The sequence below is a fragment of the Schistocerca serialis genome, chromosome 5, assembly GCF_023864345.2.
Source record: "Schistocerca serialis cubense isolate TAMUIC-IGC-003099 chromosome 5, iqSchSeri2.2, whole genome shotgun sequence".
Lineage (NCBI taxonomy): Eukaryota > Metazoa > Arthropoda > Insecta > Orthoptera > Acrididae > Schistocerca > Schistocerca serialis.
The window spans coordinates 472547311-472566803 of record NC_064642.1 but is presented as its reverse complement, the minus strand read 5'-3'; the positions used below and the strand labels follow the sequence as shown (position 1 = coordinate 472566803).

General features: G+C 39.2%; 1 protein-coding gene across 11 annotated transcripts in view; it reads left to right on the top strand.

The window, feature by feature from the left end:
- Positions 1–17399, top strand: part of LOC126481335 (nuclear receptor coactivator 3-like) — a 309936-nt gene extending 292537 nt beyond the window's left edge. For all 11 annotated transcript variants that reach the window (XM_050105013.1, XM_050105020.1, XM_050105012.1 and 8 more), the window contains 3 exons: positions 648–866; positions 9800–9885; positions 13975–17399. In XM_050105013.1, coding sequence (XP_049960970.1) covers positions 648–866; positions 9800–9885; positions 13975–14046 — 377 coding nt within the window. In that variant the 3' untranslated portion in view covers positions 14047–17399. The remainder of the gene's footprint in view (positions 1–647; positions 867–9799; positions 9886–13974) is intronic.
- Positions 17400–19493: the final 2094 nt, after the last annotated feature.

Here is a 19493-nt window from a genome sequence, read left to right as displayed (position 1 = left end):
AAAGGAGAAAAGTGATATAGAAAGGTGAATGAAAAATTTCTCATTTTTCTGAACTAGATAAGTTCCAGTTTCAAAAGCTGTCAGCTTTGCTACTTTTTGCTGGTGGCTTCCAGCTGACAAATAAGTTTTTGGTTTTTATTTAACTATATAATTCAGTAGTAGTTTTGGAGGTAAGATTATGTGATTTTTAGGACCCGAAACACACAAAGCTCAAGTCTGCTTAAAAGCTGTTATGCATATTCTTTTGAATGAATCCCTCTGTTAAAGTACACAGTTGACACTTAAGATCTCCAGAAAATGTAATCATTTCTGTAAACAGGTATACCTTTCTTCGCTTTCAGGGCCCAAAGGCATGGAGGTCTCCCACACACTATGCTGAACAAGGCATTAGATAACAAGACTTAATTTGGGATTCACTGTATTATTATTTTGTTTGTGTAATTGAGGTATAAAACTTGTATAAATTGGTATCTTTTTTCTTATAATACTGATTCAAAAACCTCACTCTTGATCTTTATTATGCTCTGTTCTTATGGTTAAAAAAAGAATTGTAGTGGTTTATATTTGACCACTGCTTCATTTCCAAGTTGTATAGCAGAATGTGATGCTCATCATCAGCATAAAATTACATGATATTGTTATTGCAGGTGGGGGAGGTGGAGGTGGTAACGGTGGCATGACTTCAGAATACGTGCGCCAGGAGTTGCGTGCAATTGTAGGAGCCCGGCAGTCAAATGGTGGCAGCAGTGGGGGTGTGGGAATGACCGTCAGTGGGCAGCAGCGGCAGTTGCAGCTGGGTCCTGGCCAGTCTGTGTCTGCTGCAGACCTGGAGGCCTTTGGCTTTGTTTGTGAACCGCCATCTACAGGTATGTAAATGGAGGGAGCTGTGTGAACTCTCTACACTGTCTGTAGTAATCATATACAAGAAGGCCAACCTGAAATTCCATTTACAGATCTCCCTGTGGACCACTTCACTAAGCAAAATGTATATTGAAAGAATAACATTGGAAAAACAGTAGAGTTTTTTAAAAGTTATGTATTTAAGTTTTTTTAATACAGAACAACCTTACCAACTACAAATTACTCTCCGTTATACATAACACATTTGTCTAATCGGTGTACGCATAATTTGAAACATTCTTTATACTCAGCTGCAGTGATGTCCAATAGCTCTTCTCTGGCTGGTTTTTTACCAATTCTATTTCACAGAGTCAATGTCCTTTCATGAAATATCATACAAACCTACATCACGTGAATTATATGTGTTAGGCAAGGGAGTTGTGCCATTTTTTGACAAAATCAGGCTCACTGAGGAAGTCACATGAACAGGAGCATTGTCTTGATGGAAATATAAGTTCCCTGTCTACACAGATTGATCCTTATTTGACCCACACTGTTATGTGATCTTCTCACACTCCAGTACAAAATCACAATCCACTACCCCTCTCCATTGTTGTTTAGTTTCAGGGCTGTAACCATAGTGCCCTGAATCATCACCAGTAATGATCTTAGCAAAAGTTCTGGAGTGGTTTCGAGCTGTTCTTTCAAAGCACAGCATGCTTCCACCCAATGCTCTTTTTGCTGCCAGTCAGAACCTGAGTCTTCTGCTAAAATTCAGTGAACCAAGCTCCAAGACAATCCAGATAGCTGCATCATGTATTTCATGGCCCATCATTGGTCTTCAAGCACAAGTTTACAAATTTTCTCAACTTTCTATCTTTTTGGGCAGTTGACAGACATCCAGCATGAGACGTGTCATCAATTAACATATAGCCATTTTTGAAACTTGGAAACTACTACAATTGAGTTTGTCTTACAGTGTTACCTAACATCACGACAGTTTTTGTAGCATTTTTTCTGGGCAGGAAGTAAAATTTTGCTGTTGTGCATTATTCATTACACTGTCTTCAGAAAAATTTAGGATAAAGCAAAACAGCTGCAACAAAAAATTGACTACAGGCAGACAAAACCTTCCCTGGCAAAGCGAGAGGCAGTAGTGAGCTCGTAGAGAATTTTCTGACACACGCCTTATGAGGAAAATGGATACCAGACAAGCTCCTCCCAGGGCAATGTTATTCTGGGAGTTTTTGGATATTCCTTAATATCTGTCATCTCCATGAAAACTTTCTGGCAGGTGAATCAACACTTTATTTTTTGGATGCAAGGAACTGCTGAACCAGTCAGAAGGCACCAGTATTTATCCATATCTTAATATCTAACTACAGTTTGACGTTAAAAGAACACACACACACACACACACACACACATTCATGAAAAATTTAAAGCTCTGACTGTAAGAAAAAGAGCGAAAGAGAGAGAGAGAGAGAGAGAGAGAGAGAGAGAGAGAGAGAGAATTTTTTGATTTTATGGAACTGTGAAGTCTTTCGTGGCCACTTGTCAACAATTTGCCTGTTGGCTTCTGTCTCAGGTTCTTCAGCCAATGTTTGATAATTTTTCTGACTTTTATCAAACATCATTGAAGAATCTGAGACAGAAAATAACAAGTACTTTTATATTTTGTTTGGTGCTGAGAAAGAAGAACTAAAGAAATGTGTAAAATTAGTCCATAGAATGTTGTCACTGCCATTGATACTTTTGTGAAGTTCTGATTGATAGATGGGTCATTCCAGTTAACTTACTTCTTTTCTTTTTTGCAAATGAGCAAATGGTCCCAGTTTTAAAGTTGTTCGTCAGTATAATAAAAGTGTAGTCCTCTGTGTTCTGCTGAATCACAGAGCCTGCTGTTTTCCTGTATGAATTACTTCATTTTGTAGGTAACTACAAAGCTTGGTTCATTGTGTTAGTAGATGTGGATAATTAGGTACATTCTGCAAAATCAAAGATGTACTAACATTCTTTAAAACTTCCAGATGACATAAGTAACCAACTGCTGAAAACTATATACGTAAGTGGAATTTATAGCCCCTTCTGTCTTTGGATTGGTTATACACAGGATTTCAGTTCTTCTAGATAATCCTTCATGAGCAGTTGCCTCTTGCTTAAGTAATCTTAAATAAATGTGATTTTGTTGGTGTGCAACTATCCTCCTGAGAGCATGTCTTCATGGACCATAATCAGCAAATATTTTTAGCGGCAAAACAGGTGTCATATAGCAATTTGTCAGTGGTGACAATAAAATTATTTTCTCAATGCTGACAATACATCATTTTCTTGAACTACATTTGTGACACGGTTAAAAAAAAAAAAAAAAAAAAAAAATCCATCTTCCAGTATATCTGCTGAAATTACAATCCATCGAATGACAGTGAGATATTTATTTAGGTGCTTTTCCAGAAATTGAGACATATGAATTACTAAATTCAATTACATTTTCTTAAAGAGAATGAGTTTGTATGATTTGTATCTCTTCAATTTCATTTATGTTTCTGAGCACACCAGACAAAATCTAGTCACCCTAGGACATGTAATGCTGACACTGTGTAACAGTGAACCTAGTCATAATAATGGATCATTTCAATGAGAAGGAGGGTCTACAATTTTTCAGTTATCTAGCCAAAGCCATTTGTGCATGATTAGATCCCACAGGACTACCAAATTGCTAGGATTTTGATTGCTGCATTCAACACACTGTTCTGAATAGAAGGAGCTTAGTCACTGAGACCATTGAAATTAACACTGCAGTTCATGTTCACTGTGACCTGAATCAATAGGACCAAGTCATGGTATGAAAAACGTCCCCAAAAATTTAACAGAACCACCTCCAGCCAGAACTACACCCTGCACCCACTATGGTTCAAATGCCTTGTTGGGCTTTCGGTGTACTCAATGCCTTACATCATGCAAAATCATGATTTGTTGGACCACAAGAGCCGAAAGAGTCTATGTACTCTCCAATTTTTGTGTTGTTTGGCCCATGTATGTGCTGCTGTGACCACTGACCTTTTGTGAAGTACAGGACTTCAAAATTCCGTTGCCTGAAACCTTGGAATTTCCAGAAACTGGTTAGGCAGACCTGAGTTCGCTGACAGTAGCAGTTTCTGTTTGGTTTAAAACTGAGTGTCATTGATAAGATGAGACACTTGTGTCCGATCCCTACTGATTAGGATCTTTTTATTAACACCGTTCTTAAGCCCATTATCTGGCTGCAAATGGTACACCATTCCTTGTAGACTGTTGGACAATCTATATTCTTGGACTAACAAATTGGCCAACATCATGCTTGGTATGATCGCAGGAACATCCAAATGCAATGCTTTTACATTCCTGTTTTTAACATTTTCCCACCATTTGTGACGTTTTTGGTCATTCCCGTCAAGTTTCCTATGTCCACAATGTTAATTCACACCCGATTTTGCGTCAACATTTTTGTAATTTTCCCACAATTTATTCTTTATGAAAAAATGTTTGTGGAAAAAAACTGACATAAAATGACACTGCCAATATGTTGGCCATCAAGTAGTGTTTACAAATGTTATGTGGTTAAGTGTCTTGACACCATGGTGCTCTACTTGGCAGATTTAAACTGGTAAACATGTAAAAGTTGGTACAATTTGTGCCATACCTCCTGCCACTGTCAAACTCTACTCTGGATGGTGGCTGTTAGGTGTAACAAGGTTTGTACAAATAAAGATATCATGACAAATCACAACCATTTCAAAACTCTCTCTAGAGAACTTCATGAATAGGAAAATAAAAAAGTATATGTGTAAGTGGGTCTACGAAACCTACATAAAAATGACACAACTTTGTTGATGCACGGGCAGTGCACAAACTTCTTTAAGAATATCTATGATCAAAAAAATTTATGACAATGTGAGATTGTACCTACAGTAAGGAAAGGTGTGGTAGAGGACCAGTACATGACACAAGAAGCCAGTGAGGTGTGGCACATGATGAAGACAAGGTGGAGGCAGGGATGACAAGACAGAAAGGAAACTGTTGTGCGCAGGGTGTAGGGGCCTGGCAGTTCCCCCTTCCCTGCCATCCACACCTCCGCATCATTTTCATCATCTCATTCATTAGAGAGATTTGAGCCCACACAGAGGCTTACTGGTAATTGTTCTTGCTGTGAACTATTCACGACTGGAACAGGACATGGGGAAGCGGCAGTAATACACAAGGTACACCCTGCCTGACTCTGCAAGGTGACTTGCAAAATGTAGATGTAGATGCACCACACCTCACCGGCTCCTGTATCCATGTGTCATGTGCCTAGCCCATGCCCCTGCCACACTTCCCTCCTGAATTCCTATCCTGCACACCTGCTGCATCACTCAAGAGCTGCTAGCTACCCATCTCTATTCCCTCCTCCTCCTTCCCATGTCTTTCTCCCCCAATCCACCCCACCCAATACAACCCGTACTACCCCAGTCCAGCTGCTGAACTGCAATCCCAACGTAGTCTGCTCAGCCGGCACAACACCAAGTGCACAGGTTTGGCGTGTGCTGCTTGCAGGCGTGCGTGCATGTGTGTGTGTGTGTGTGTGTGTGTGTGTGTGTGTGTACGTGCGTGTGCAAGCGTGTGTGCAGTGTGCATGTGTGGGATTTGGGGCGGGGAGGGGGGGGGGGGGGAAGGGGCAGGGAGAGGCTGCATTTGCACTCCAGCTCATCATCAGCTTTCCACCGATAGCTAACAAAAAATACCACTCTCTTTTGTATCTGCCTCTTGATGACTCAGTGCTTCTCCTATCTGGAGAGTGGTCTTCTTTTCTTTTCCCCTAAAGCATTACGTGGATGATGCGGATTTTATTGATGCAGCAAGAGGTTGGCTCCAACATCAACCTGTACAGTGGTAGCATGCAGGCATACAGGCCCTCCCCGTAAGCTGGCATAAGACCGTTGAATGGAGATTATGTTGTAAAATAGGGTTTTGTAGTCAAAAGAATGCAGAATAATTTGGTGTATTGAACTTGGATAAAACTCATTTGCTTTCAGTAAAAAACGTTTTGCCCTGCTTATTGAATGCCCCTCATAGTTACCCCCTAAAAAAAGCAAACTGTTCTATTTTGAGCACTGTAGATGGTGTAGACCTGGTACTAGGAAGTCATGTGATCCACTGATGTACAATATGGCAGTGGAGTGGTGTGCATGTACCGATTGGCTGTCTGGAATCAGTAAAGCAAGATGGGTCGACATGGAGACATGACAGAATGGTAAAAAGGAACTACAGTGAAACCCCGCTTTTACACTTTTCAAGGGACTTCAAAAAATGGTGCAAAATGTGGAAAATAACATTTTAAGCTGTAAATGTACAGGATACCACTCCCTACAGTTTCACACTTTATGTATGTGTATATAATAGGCATCAAAATACTCTTGTCTGGGACTTGTTTATTATCTAATAGAGATTTATTATCTAAAACAAACCACTGATACAATGGGGTCTGACAATTGGGAAGCAGAAACATTTGACTCAGTTTCATATCTCATTACCGATGATTTTGGAATGCCTGTAGCTGTCACTCATTATTTAAATGATGAAACACTGCATCAGTTCATATTTTTTGATGCTTAGCACAGTACATTTTGAGAATTTTTCTTGATATTGAGTGCAAATATTTACATAAGTATTTTGTGTGGCGTTTGCATATGTGTTGTTCTGCATCTCTTGAACTGTAGTTGTCTTTTTGCGGTTATCTGGTACTGTGCTCCCTCAGTTATGCAGAAAACCATACACATGCAGACTATGACTCACTTTGTTTTTTTGTGCAACATAACAAAAAATATACACGTAAATATTGCTTATAACAACAAGAATAAATCCATGAAACACGTTTTGCTCAGCATGAGAATATATGTAATTCGTGCTGTGTTTAAACCAAAAACATTTGAGCAATGCAAATTGAATAAATGTGTCAAATAGCACTACAAGTGGCCAAAAGGCGAAAGACATTAAATATGGTTCGACAGTGGTGTGATAATGATTACAGCAACCAACATGATAGATATTAAACTTCCTGGCAAATTAAAACTGTGTGCTGGACCGAGACTCGAACTCGGGACTTTTGCCTTTCGCGGGCAAGTGCTCTACCACCTGAGCTACCCGTGCACAACTCATGGCCCGTCCTCACAGCTTTAATTCTGCAAGGTTAGCAGGAGAGCTTCTGTGAAGTTTGGAAGGTAGGAGATGAGGTACTGGCAGAATTGAAGCTGTGAGGACGGGCCGTGAGTCGTGCACGGGTAGCTTAGTTGGTAGAACACTTGCCCGCGAAAGGCAAAGGTCCTGAGTTCGAGTCTCGGTCCAGCACACAGTTTTAATCTGCCAGGAAGTTTCATATCGGCGCACACTCTGCTGTAGAGTGAAAATTTCTTCTATGATAGAAGCAGTTTGTGCACAGCTCATGCACCAACAAAACTGTGCCATTTTTAGGTATGATTCGTACACCCACTTACTCATATGCTTTCTTATTTTCTTATTCATGAAGTTTTCAGACATGAACTTTGTAATCCCCCCTTCCTTCTGTCTTCCATGTATTGTCCACATTAAACAATGCCCAGTCCAAGTACTTAATAAGCAAAGTATTTTATGAAGATTTGAGATGAGTGAAGATCACAAAAACTTTCAAGTTTACTTAGCTTGTCATATTGAGATGGCCCCAGTTCTTCTTGTCTAGGGGTCTGAATCTTGAAGCTGAAAATCTGATATCATATCCTCATGGTTGGTTTGAACTAAATAAATTTGAAGATTATTTTCCACTGATTTTCTCACATTTTAGTATATCATACAGTGTTTTGATTTTTCACATTGACAAAGCCAAAATTACATTATTCACACCTATTATACAGAAATATATCCAATCACATGAGGCAAGCTTATGACTCTCGCACTCCGTTGAAATAACAATATTCCAAAGGGTTTACAATTTTTCTTAAAAATGAATTCCTACTAGTTTTCATTACATTATTAATTTCAGTTATTATGCATCCAGAAATAAACAGTACAGGATTGCTTAATTAGTAATAGAAATTTTAAGTGTGCAGGTATTCATAACTTCAAATGTTTCTAAAAAAAAAAAATTATTTTAACTCTACATTCAGAACTAGTACTTATCAATTAGAACATTGAAACTAAAATATGTTATAAAGTAATTCATTTTTCATAAATTTTAGCTTGAAATATTAGTATACTGTATACAAAATTATATGAAAGTTTTCAGAAAAGCAAATGAGATAATATTAACCTGTCCAAAATTCGGAAAATAATACTGGTATTGACAACTACTGTTGAGGAAAAGTAATGCTAGAGGAGGATGTCTCAATACAAGTTTAAACTGAAATGGATATAAAGGCTAAATGTACAGGGTGGCGCACGAAATGTGTTACCATTTTGTTTTTGAATATAAACTTTATTGTCAATACAATCTGAAAGGATCATATACTACAATGAAGAGCCGTTCATGGATATTTGTTCTAATGCAGCACATGCTCAATATGTCCACCATTTCATTTCCTAACTTCCTTCAAACGAACACTGAAGTTAGTGATTACCCTATGGCACATGTCTTCCATAATTTCACTGCAAGCTTGAAGAATAAGTCTTCTGAGCTCCATTAAATCATGTGGACGTTTCAGGAAAATTTTTTCCTTTAGGTACCCCCAAAGAAAAGAGTCACATGGATTAAGGTCTGTACTGTTGGGAGGGCAATTTTGTCTGTCATTGAAGCGACCTGGAAAACTGAGTGATATGATCCGCATGTCGAAATGCTCGTGTAAAAACTCCAACACAGTGTTTGCAGTATGTGGCCTTGCTCCATCTTGCATGAACCACTGCATGTTTTAGGGCAAGGCAGTAGCAAGAAGCTGTGGAATGAAGCTATTGCGAAGCATGCTCAAATAACGCTCACTGTTCACAGTTCATTCATGAAGCACTTGTGGGTTTTCAGTGGCCCAAAAGCGTACATTTTGTTTGTTAACATCACCATGTAAATGAAAATGCGTCTCGTCTGAAAATCAAACGTTGTTGAGAGTTTGTTCCCTATCCTCCGCCCACTGAGCAAACAGTAGTCTCTGCTGCTTGTGTTCTTCAGTGAGCTTCTGTGCACAGGTCATCTTGTATGGGTACATATGGAGGTCACTTTTAAGAATGCATTGAATGGAGCGTCTGGATATTCTCAGTTGCACTGCTGCCTTTCTACACGATTTCCCGGGACTTCTCTGTACAGCAACTTTACCGCTTCAGTATTCTCCAGCAAACAAACAAGTTTAGGCCGAGGTCTCTTTGCTTCCAATACTGTTCCTTCCTGTACAAATTTATTGTACAACCTGTGGATGGTCTTCTTGCAAGGGACACATCGTGTGTTAAACTGTTGTCGAAAATGCCTCTGAGTTACAACAAGGCTTTTCGTTTCATGAAAAAGTAATACAATTGCCGATCGTTGCTGCGTCGTCAGTCTTTCATTGTCAGCCCAGGCTTACTAGTCTTATAGCGGCAGTATTGTGAATTACACGTCATTTCGTAACTCATTTGTTTTTCCAAGCTCCGCTGGTACTGGTGTAGAGATCCCAGCAGGATATATAATGTGCGTCGTAAATTGTGGAAGAAACAATTCACAACACATTTCGTGCACCACCCTGTAGCTTATTTTACCATGAAAACACACTTATGAAACTCAAGAAATCTTTTTTCCTGCTTTTTTTCATGATTGGTACATAGTCTCTTTGCTGTGTTTTATCTATCCAAAATATTAACTATTTGTCCTCATCATATTAATTCCATAGCATTATTGATAGGCTTCTGTTTAACTATAATTCCTTATTTAGAACCAGTAATGAAAATAATGATGGGAAAGTGTTTCTTTGTTGTCATAGCTGAGAATAACTTTACCAATTAATTCCCACAGGTACCAGTGACAGTCCTAAGCTATGGGGTAGCATTGGGTCAGAACTGAGTTCAGGTTCACCTCAGGCGGGCTTCTCTTCTTCCAGGGTAAGATTTTCAGTGAAGTAATTCAATCAATAAATAGTAAATGCATGTACATTTTTGCTTTACTTGCAGCAGTTGATTATTATATTTATATCTATGTGGCTCCAAGAGCTTTTAGAAAATCTGTCAGATCTGCATCTGATAATTACATAGCTAAAAGTAATATTCTGTTACTTCAGAATGAATGTTAATTTTTGGGAAATAAAAACAGCAACCAGTTGCCAGTTTCTGAGGCATGTGTGTTTGAAGCAGGCTAGTGTAAACACATAGATAAAAAATAATGAGGGGATCATTCAAAATGTTCTGACAGATCCCAAGGGCGATCTGTTTTCTGAGACAGTTTTGAGTGCAACTATTTAGCATTACTAATGTTAAGTATATCTCTGCGAGATTTAGCAGAATGTGTGACTTTACAAGCGATTGATATGAGAGTAGTTAGCCAGTCACAGCACAAGATGGGATATGTATTGGAGAGACTTTCAGTGTAGTTTTTGAGTAACAGGATGTAACTAAAGAGGATTGGTATAATCAGACAGTGGAAACTCTAGGTAAGAATATCGACAATATAGGAAAAGACAGATTACTACTTACTGTAAAGATAACATGCTAGGTTGCAGACAGGCATAATTAAAGAGACACTTACACATAAGCTTTCGGCCTCAGCTTTCGTCGGAAAAAAAGAACCACACACCATTCATTTACACAAGCAAGCACAGCTCACACATACATGACTGCCAAGCTCGGAGTTGACAGTTTTATGTGCATGAGTTATGGTGCTTGTGTGAATGAATGGTGTGTGGTTCTCTTTTTCCAATCAAGCCTGAGGCCCAAAAGCTTATGTGTAAGTGTTTAATAATTGTGCCTGTCTGTAACCTAGTGTGTTATCTTTATGGTAAGTAGTAATCTGTCTTTTCCTATATTGTTGAGGATTGGGAAAAGATTGTCTATATGCATCTACAGTAGGAATAAGTATTGCTTCTTGCTCATCATACATCAGAATAAGTGGTGGTTCTTGCAAATGTGTACATGATACTGAATAACAGCTCAAACTGTCTGGAGCAGTGGACACCCTGTATCACTTATTGTTGAATACTGTATGGTGTATAATTTTTCGTGATTTGTGGTACACGATAGTTCCTGAAATCTTTTTGGTGATTCTATCCTGCAAGGACTTCTGAGTTATGATGAAAGAATATGTGACTGAAACACACGAAATGGTAATGCACGTAAAATATGCAGACAGAACAAGCAGAAGTGAGGGTTTGGGTTTTGAGACAAACAGTTGTTAACTTAACAGTAGAAGGTTGAAAACTGACAATTATAAATGTATGTGTGTGTATGTGTGTGTGTGTGTGTGTGTGTGTGTGTGGTTTTTTTTGGGGGGGGGGGGGATGTTTTTCATGGTTATAAAGAAATTGGTATGCTTCATAGAAAAAATTGGAGTTACTTTTCAGCTTTAGTAGACACTTCATTTTAGAAGTATGAAATTGTTTTTGAATCTTATGCAAGAAAGTTTGGTCATCTAATGCTTGCTGATGTTTTAAATTTTATGTTGAGTTTGCATGTCTGTGAGTTGCTATTTATAGATGTATTCACAAAATTTAAATGAGATGCATTTTACCTTTGAATATTGGTGGCATGAATATTAGTGGAATCAAATCCCCAGACACTGACATTACTTACCTCAGAGTCGACATGAAGATCTTTCTTCAGACACACACTACTGTTTTGAAATAGTGGAACACCAGGACCGAGAGACGTGATCACAGTGAAATTTACTCCATTGATTAGGGACATGACACTTCATAAATGATTAGCATTACGGGCCTGTGCGTGCACTGTGACTGTGGAAATTCAGGATGGAATAGCACTACCATATGCTGCAATCAGATCCGCTAGATATTGTGGGGTGGAATGAAACAGTGCTTGAATATGCTGCTGGGGACTACTCTATCATGCGACTTGTAGGCACATTATCATGCTGCTTGTAGGCGCATCCACGGAGCATCAGCTGTGGTTGAGGAGGAGCTGAATGAACAAGTTGGTGACCGACCATATCCCAGATGTGTTCGATGGGTGACATGTCAAATGAACTGGCAAGCCAGGGGACAGTGGTACCCATCATTCTTCTAAGAAGACTTGCACATTCCTTGCCACAGGCAGCCGGGCATTGTCCTTCTGAAATATGGCATGTAGAACAGCATGCAGGAGGGGCAGCACTTCAAGCTGTAAAACCTCACTGATGTAGCAATAGCTGTTCAGACTGCACTCAAGATGTAGGAGGCGAACTGGCACGTTATAGGCAGTGGTGCCCCAACCTATCACACTTGGCATTTGACGCTATGCCGCTCAATAGTACAGTCTGCTCGATTTTGTTGCACAATGGTGGTGTCAAACATGTATGCAGCCATTCCTGTAGGACAAGTTGAGGTGGGACTGTCTGAAAAACATTACATTTTTCCAGCATGCCAATGACAGTGTTCATCTGCCCCTTGCAGTCAGTGGCGATGGTGGATTCTGGTTAGTGGAAACTGATGCAGTGGCACGTGTGCCACTAGTCCAGCTCGAGTGCTCGAATGTCGTGCTGACACTGTAGATCATTCTGTTCAGTCCTTTACGATCAAACAAAGAAGATGGTGGTCATCTTGTACTGTGGTCACACTGTTTTGTCCAGTACACTATTGACACTGTGTACGGCCCTCTTTGCTCCATGGCTACACATACTACTCTCTGTTGATGCAGCATGCCCTATGTGAGCTGCAGTGTCACGGAACAAAACACCCGCCTCCTAGGGATCAATCATTCCACCCCATTTGAATGCTTTTGCATGCCGATACTCCACTCTTTGATGTCGGTGAGGCATAGCTGCACCGCTTAGTACAGCAGCTCTGTGCTGATTGAATGTTGTGTCACACAAAAGAGGGCACTGTTGGCCTAACTGTACGTCTCTTCTCTGCCATCTAAATCATTTATTATGGTTCCTCTGTATACAATTCACTATGAAGTAGCACTGATTGAGCAATTTCACATTAGCAGTTTGAGGCAGAATTCACATATGTATTAGCATTTATTATAAATGCAAATTTTTCAGGTCCATAGCTATTGGAAATATTGTTGGAATGTAGGACAAGAATAACTTTTCTTAAGAGTCACACACAGGGTGAACAGTCTTTGCATGAAATTTTGAGTAAAATAATTTTGGTATCGGGTCGTGTTGTTATAAAACACTACAGCAACTAAATTGCTGGTGTTTTGACTGACCTGCTGCGGTCCTCTTCTGGGCGGTTAACTTCAGTCTCTACATGAACCTGTCATAGGTGACACTATAATTAAAGAAACATGATGATTCATTTGATAAACTCCATTCAAGCTTTATTGTCACACAACGGAGATGGACAGAAATGTCACTAATTACTGCAGTACAATATATATTGTCTGCAAAGCAAGCATTCCTTAGAGCATGTAAACTAGTCCTGAAATTCTTGTGCTTGGGTTTTATTAGACTTCAGCTGAGATAACTTTTTGATCTGTTTTCATTCAGAGCAAAATATTTTAAAGAATTTACATAACCTTTTCTTCCAAAAGACTTTCGATAAGTGTCATCTTATCACCAAAATAGTTCAACAATAAGTCAGAATGATTGGCAAGTACATAGCTTCAGGAGGCGAAATTCAAGTACTGCTGATACGTGTACAAAACCACAAAATAACTGTCCTTGCTTATCAGTTTGTAGTTGCTACCCTGTCTTTCATTTCCATCATTGGATTATGTTTCTCAAACTGGTCATCAGTAAAAGCTCCGTATCTTTCTTGATGACGTGGGTTGCATCAGCCAGTTACTGTTTGGATTTTAAAATTTGCTTTATTCTTGCTATAGAGAACAAATTTCAAAATTTAGGAAATTTGTACTTGCTGTAACCTGTGATACAAGTGTACGTTACATTCACAGTATCAGTACGAAATAAGTTTCTTGATTTAATGGTATATGTCAATTGAGTTGAGGGTGACACTGAGTCATTTAAACTGCAGCAAATTATCATTCTTATTAAATTAGACATGGTTTTGAAATATTTGCTCTTTGCAATTGTTTCAGAATCCTACGGAGGAGTCTCCACGTCCAGCTGATCATAAATCGTCCCTGCTCCAGAAATTGCTGTCAGAATGAAAGCATGGTCAGAGCGGTGAAGATAGACTCAGGGAGACATGAGGTGCTACAATCCGAGCCTTGACGTGTGAGTGCGGATTTCTAAGTGTTTATCGCGCACTGCCACATGTTGGCTGGAGGCACAGTTCCACAGCAGACTGCTGGGTGGGGAAAAGTGGAGTAGAGGAGTGCTGGAGAACAGGAAAAGACAAAAGTGCTCTGTTTACTGATGCTCAACGGAAGCAGTGAAGCAGGAAGAGAAACGTGTTCACCCAAGCATTTTTATTTGCTTTAATAAAGTGCATTGGTATTGATTAGTTCTATTTTAATATTTTTTCTCATTAAGAAATCAGTGACTGTTTTTATGAAATAAATTTGTATATTGAGAGTCAGAAATTAGAAATAATACTGCCACACTGTATTACAAAGGTGTACATCAAGCCTTCCGTGCTGCACTCTTCCATTTTTGTGCCCTTCCCCTTCACCCTTAAAAATATAAATAAATGAAAGAAAAAATATTTTAATCTTAAAATCAGTGTATGTCTGTGACTGGCTGTCATCTTCTGAATGTTTGCAGTGCACAGTATTGTTTCAGTGAAAAATATTCATGTCTAACGTGTGCAGCCCATGGAAGATGTAATGTGAACCATTTCTATGCCTTGACCACTTTCAAAATATGTTTCTTTTAGTGATATTATAATTTTCTGACACTATAAAATGCAAAGGGCATAACTTCTTGGAACATTACTTTTACCTTTATTATTATACGATTGGTAAAAGTAATTTAAGTCTCATTTTTTTGGTGTAGGTAGCAGTGATAAAATTTATCATCATGCTTTCTTTGTAAGTGCTACTTTAGGCAGTTCACTGATCAGTTGGGCTCTAGATCAAGTGCACTGACATAAATGGGTTGCATTTGTTACAGACATGTGAAAATTATTTTTGCTACTGGCAATTTATGGTACTATTTAAGGAAAACTCCAGTTTTGTTTATTGTTTCATAAATTTCTGTAAATTAAATTGTGTGTGCAACACTTATCATTTTTGTTTAACAGAAGGTTTAAATAAAGTCACATACTGCTTGTTAATTTCAAGGGGGAAAATTGCCTATACTGTGCATATACTGTGGCTTTTATTTTGGGGTAATCAGTTCTGAGGCGTAGTTTTATTTAACTCTGTCCAGAGGCATTGACCTGTTGATTAATGTTATTCCCAATGGTTTTATAAATAGAAGTTGCTATGCGATAACAGCAACAATACTTTTATAATAAAATAATTTATTTATTTGCATCATGTTTCACTTTCTGTAAATAAGTACTTTGTTGAGCCTTTCTGTGATTTACAGTGGAATCCACAATTCTGTAGCAAATGGCATTATACCAAATGAGTTTCAGACATGGATGTTGACATTTCTTTGAAGAACGTAATTAATGCATTTAGTTTTGAAAGTTTTACCTTTGATTCATCCATGGGGAAAAGGCAAATTAAAGCATAAATTAATTTTGTGAAGAAATGTTAAACTTTTTACTATATATGTCTCTCAAGATTTTATATGAACTCATCACATTTAGAAATGAACTATTCTGTGTAGTGTGTTAAAACTAATGTAGCAGTTTCATACTTGTCATTATTTGTTGTCTTAATAACTGTAATCCCACTACAAATTTCAGCACTCTCCCTTTCCCTTTTCTACGGCATCCTCAAGCTCTTGCTGTTGGAAAGTCTGTTGTTATGTGATGATGAAGTACAAAGTTGTTTGTTACAGTTATTCTGTGTGTTATTCTGCACTCTTGCTCTTCAAAATTGCAGCAGATAGGCACATGTAGATTAAAATGTGTGGTTTTTCCACCATATTTTTAAACACTTAGGAGTTGATGTAGATGATGGAACTGGGAAACTCTGTGACATTTTGTCAAGAGTGTATTTTTCTGTGAGCAAATGTGCAATTATCTTTTGTACTTGAGGTTGTGAACTATGGACTGAGGGAGTTTAGCCGCACTGTTCTGCTGAAACTGAACAACATTTCATGGTAACAATGCCTCTGCAGCAGTTGTTTTTGTTGTTATTGTTGTTGTTGTAATTATGAAACCAAAGCATGAATGTAAATGGTGTACAGAAGATTTAGATAAAATAAGGGTATGTAGTTAGAATTTGGGAAACCTTCACCTTTCTCCCCCTGTCCTAACCATCTCACGTGCCTCATCCTTCCCTCTCATTCTGCAACTGTCTTTGTTTCACACTCTCTTTTCCTGTTTGTTGATCTCTCTTTGTCTTTCTGTCTATGTCTTTAAGCTTAGGAAGATAAGGGATTCGTCTACATACCGAAGATAGTCAACAAAACAACTGAACTGCACCTGTAGATGTTGACAATAGGTAGGCTGTTTCAGATAGATGAAGAATCACCTACATCAGAATGTAAATTTGGTTAATATTTTTGTATACATATTCTTGAAACAGTCCAACACCAGTGAGTCAGCTCAGTGTGCGGAAGATGTTATTTTTACTCGCTCGCTTGGTTGTTACTAGCTGAGCACATGCGTGTAAAAAGAGATTGCTGTTTATAACTTTATGTGTAATTACAATACGTATTATTCTTATTATTGCAAATAATGATAAAAATAATATTGTAAACTCCTCTTTCGTAACTTGGTTATATGTAATTGTTCATTTTGTGTTGTGCAGGAAAGTGGCATGAAATAAGAGTGCCCCTTTCAGCAGAATGTACTTTGGATTTATTAAAGAGAAAAGTTGATATTTAATTACTAAATGGAGAATATATAAATATGTACATAGGAATTATTTACCTCGGTTGCATCATGTGTACACTGCTTTCGTGCAGTATTTCGGTTACTCTTCTCTGTTATTAGGAATTGCTTCCGTGGTTGCATTCACTGTCCTTGTATTGTTATAAATTTTCCTCTGTTAGTTAATGTGTTAAAATATTTTCCCATTGTGTTCACATCCCATGAGGTGTCATTTCCATTCTGGTCAATTTTAATTCAACTTTTCTGGACATGTGATTTAAATGTGTGCACGCACACGTGTAACATTATTTGAAGTTCCTGTAGATGATTTGTACATACATGTTTTTATTTTTAAAAGTGCTGTTCTGTAGTGAAAAAAAGATTATTTACCAAAATTGATTTTTAAAAGTCTAATTTGAGATGAGCTCATTTAGATATTACTTTGTTACCTGGCATTGTAAACCTGATGTGTATGCTGTTTTGTATATGAATTTCTTGAAACAGTACTCATGTTTTTAGTTTTTGCAAGACATATGTAGAGAGGCCAAGGAAAAGACTTTCTGCAGTGGGATTTTTATTAGTTATTATTAATAAATTTGATAACAATAAAGTATTGTTTTTCAAATAAGATTTTTGTGAAGGTGTTATTTGGTAAGTTCATTACAGAAACTTTCCTCTAAATGCCGCCACTATTCATTCCAAATGAAAATAACTTGGGTTTCAGGAAAAGGTAAAAGTACTTAGCATAGAATTCAGGCTATGTATAAACAAAGGTAAGGCAAAATTAATGGAGAGTAGCAGAAAAGAAAATTTGCACTTGCTTGATATAAAAACTGGGGAAGGTGTGATACTAGAAGTAGTGAAACAGCTCTACTGTAGAAAAACTAAGATTACATGAGGATGAGTGGGAGACACAAGATGTAGATTGGTACAGGTGAAGAAAGCTTTTTTTCCATGAAAGAGCGGTATTAGTGGTGATTATTCAGATGGGATTGAGGAAGAAATTAATTGTTCATTTTCTTGGGCCTCCACTTTAGTTAATCTGCAACTGAAAGACTTGGTAAATTGGAACAATACCTGGGCAAATAAAGATTAAAAATCTGTAAAACATTATTGAGTATGTTGGATATAGGAGGTATGCAGGAAAATGGATTAGAGTATTTATAATGTTCATTCAACCAGAGTAATAGCGAAGAGTAAAACAAGTTCATAACATGTTACTTACAAAAGAACTGATATACTGATTTTGTTCTTGCCATAGATCCTAAGGTAAATGGTGCAAAGGATGTAGAATTTTTTCAATTGCAAATTAGCACAAAATTTACCACAAGCCTGCAAATGTGTATGTATTAAAGTGAGAGACATAATTCTTTTGCTACTGTAGGAAACACTATCAAAAGAAAACGGTTTACAGTGCTTAATTACAAAGATCATCCAACAATCAGTTGGGAAAGTGACAGTTTTGTAGATGGTGGCCTTAGCAACAGATACTGTTAAACATTACTGAAAGCATTCTCGAGAACAATCTGAAATGTAATGAAATGAAATGAGCGTATGGCATCATTGACTGGGAGGGCCCCTATCTGGGGAAGTTCAGCTGCTAAGTGCAAGTCTTATTTCATTCGACGCCACACTGGGCGACTTGCGTGCTCGGATGGAGAACAACCTAGAAGAGATTGTTCGAAAGGCTACTCATGATAGAAATACACTCCTGGAAATGGAAAAAAGAACACATTGACACCGGTGTGTCAGACCCACCATACTTGCTCCGGACACTGCGAGAGGGCTGTACAAGCAATGATCACACGCACGGCACAGCGGACACACCAGGAACCGCGGTGTTGGCCGTCGAATGGCGCTAGCTGCGCAGCATTTGTGCACCGCCGCCGTCACTGTCAGCCAGTTTGCCGTGGCATACGGAGCTCCATCGCAGTCTTTAACGCTGGTAGCATGCCGCGACAGCGTGGACGCGTACCGTATGTGCAGTTGACGGACTTTGAGCGAGGGCGTATAGTGGGCATGCGGGAGGCCGGGTGGACGTACCGCCGAATTGCTCAACACGTGGGGCGTGAGGTCTCCACAGTACATCGATGTTGTCGCCAGTGGTTGGCGGAAGGTGCACGTGCCCGTCGACCTGGGACCGGACCGCAGAGATGCACGGATGCACGCCAAGACCGTAGGATCCTACGCAGTGCCGTAGGGGACCGCACCGCCACTTCCCAGCAAATTAGGGACACTGTTGCTCCTGGGCTATCGGCGAGGACCATTCGCAACCGTCTCCATGAAGCTGGGCTACGGTCCCGCACACCGTTAGGCCGTCTTCCGCTCACACCCCAACATCATGCAGCCCGCCTCCAGTGGTGTCGCGACAGGCGTGAATGGAGGGACGAATGGAGACGTGTCGTCTTCAGCGATGAGAGTCGCTTCTGCCTTGGTGCCAATGATGGCCGTATGCGTGTTTGGCGCCGTGCAGGTGAGCGCCACAATCAGGACTGTATACGACCGAGGCACACAGGGCCAACACCCGGCATCATGGTGTGGGGAGCGATCTCCTACACTGGCCGTACACCACTGGTGATCGTCGAGGGGACACTGAATAGTGCACGGTACATCCAAACCGTCATCGAACCCATCGTTCTACCATTCCTAGACCGGCAAGGGAACTTGCTGTTCCAACAGGACAATGAACGTCCGCATGTATCCCGTGCCACCCAACGTGCTCTA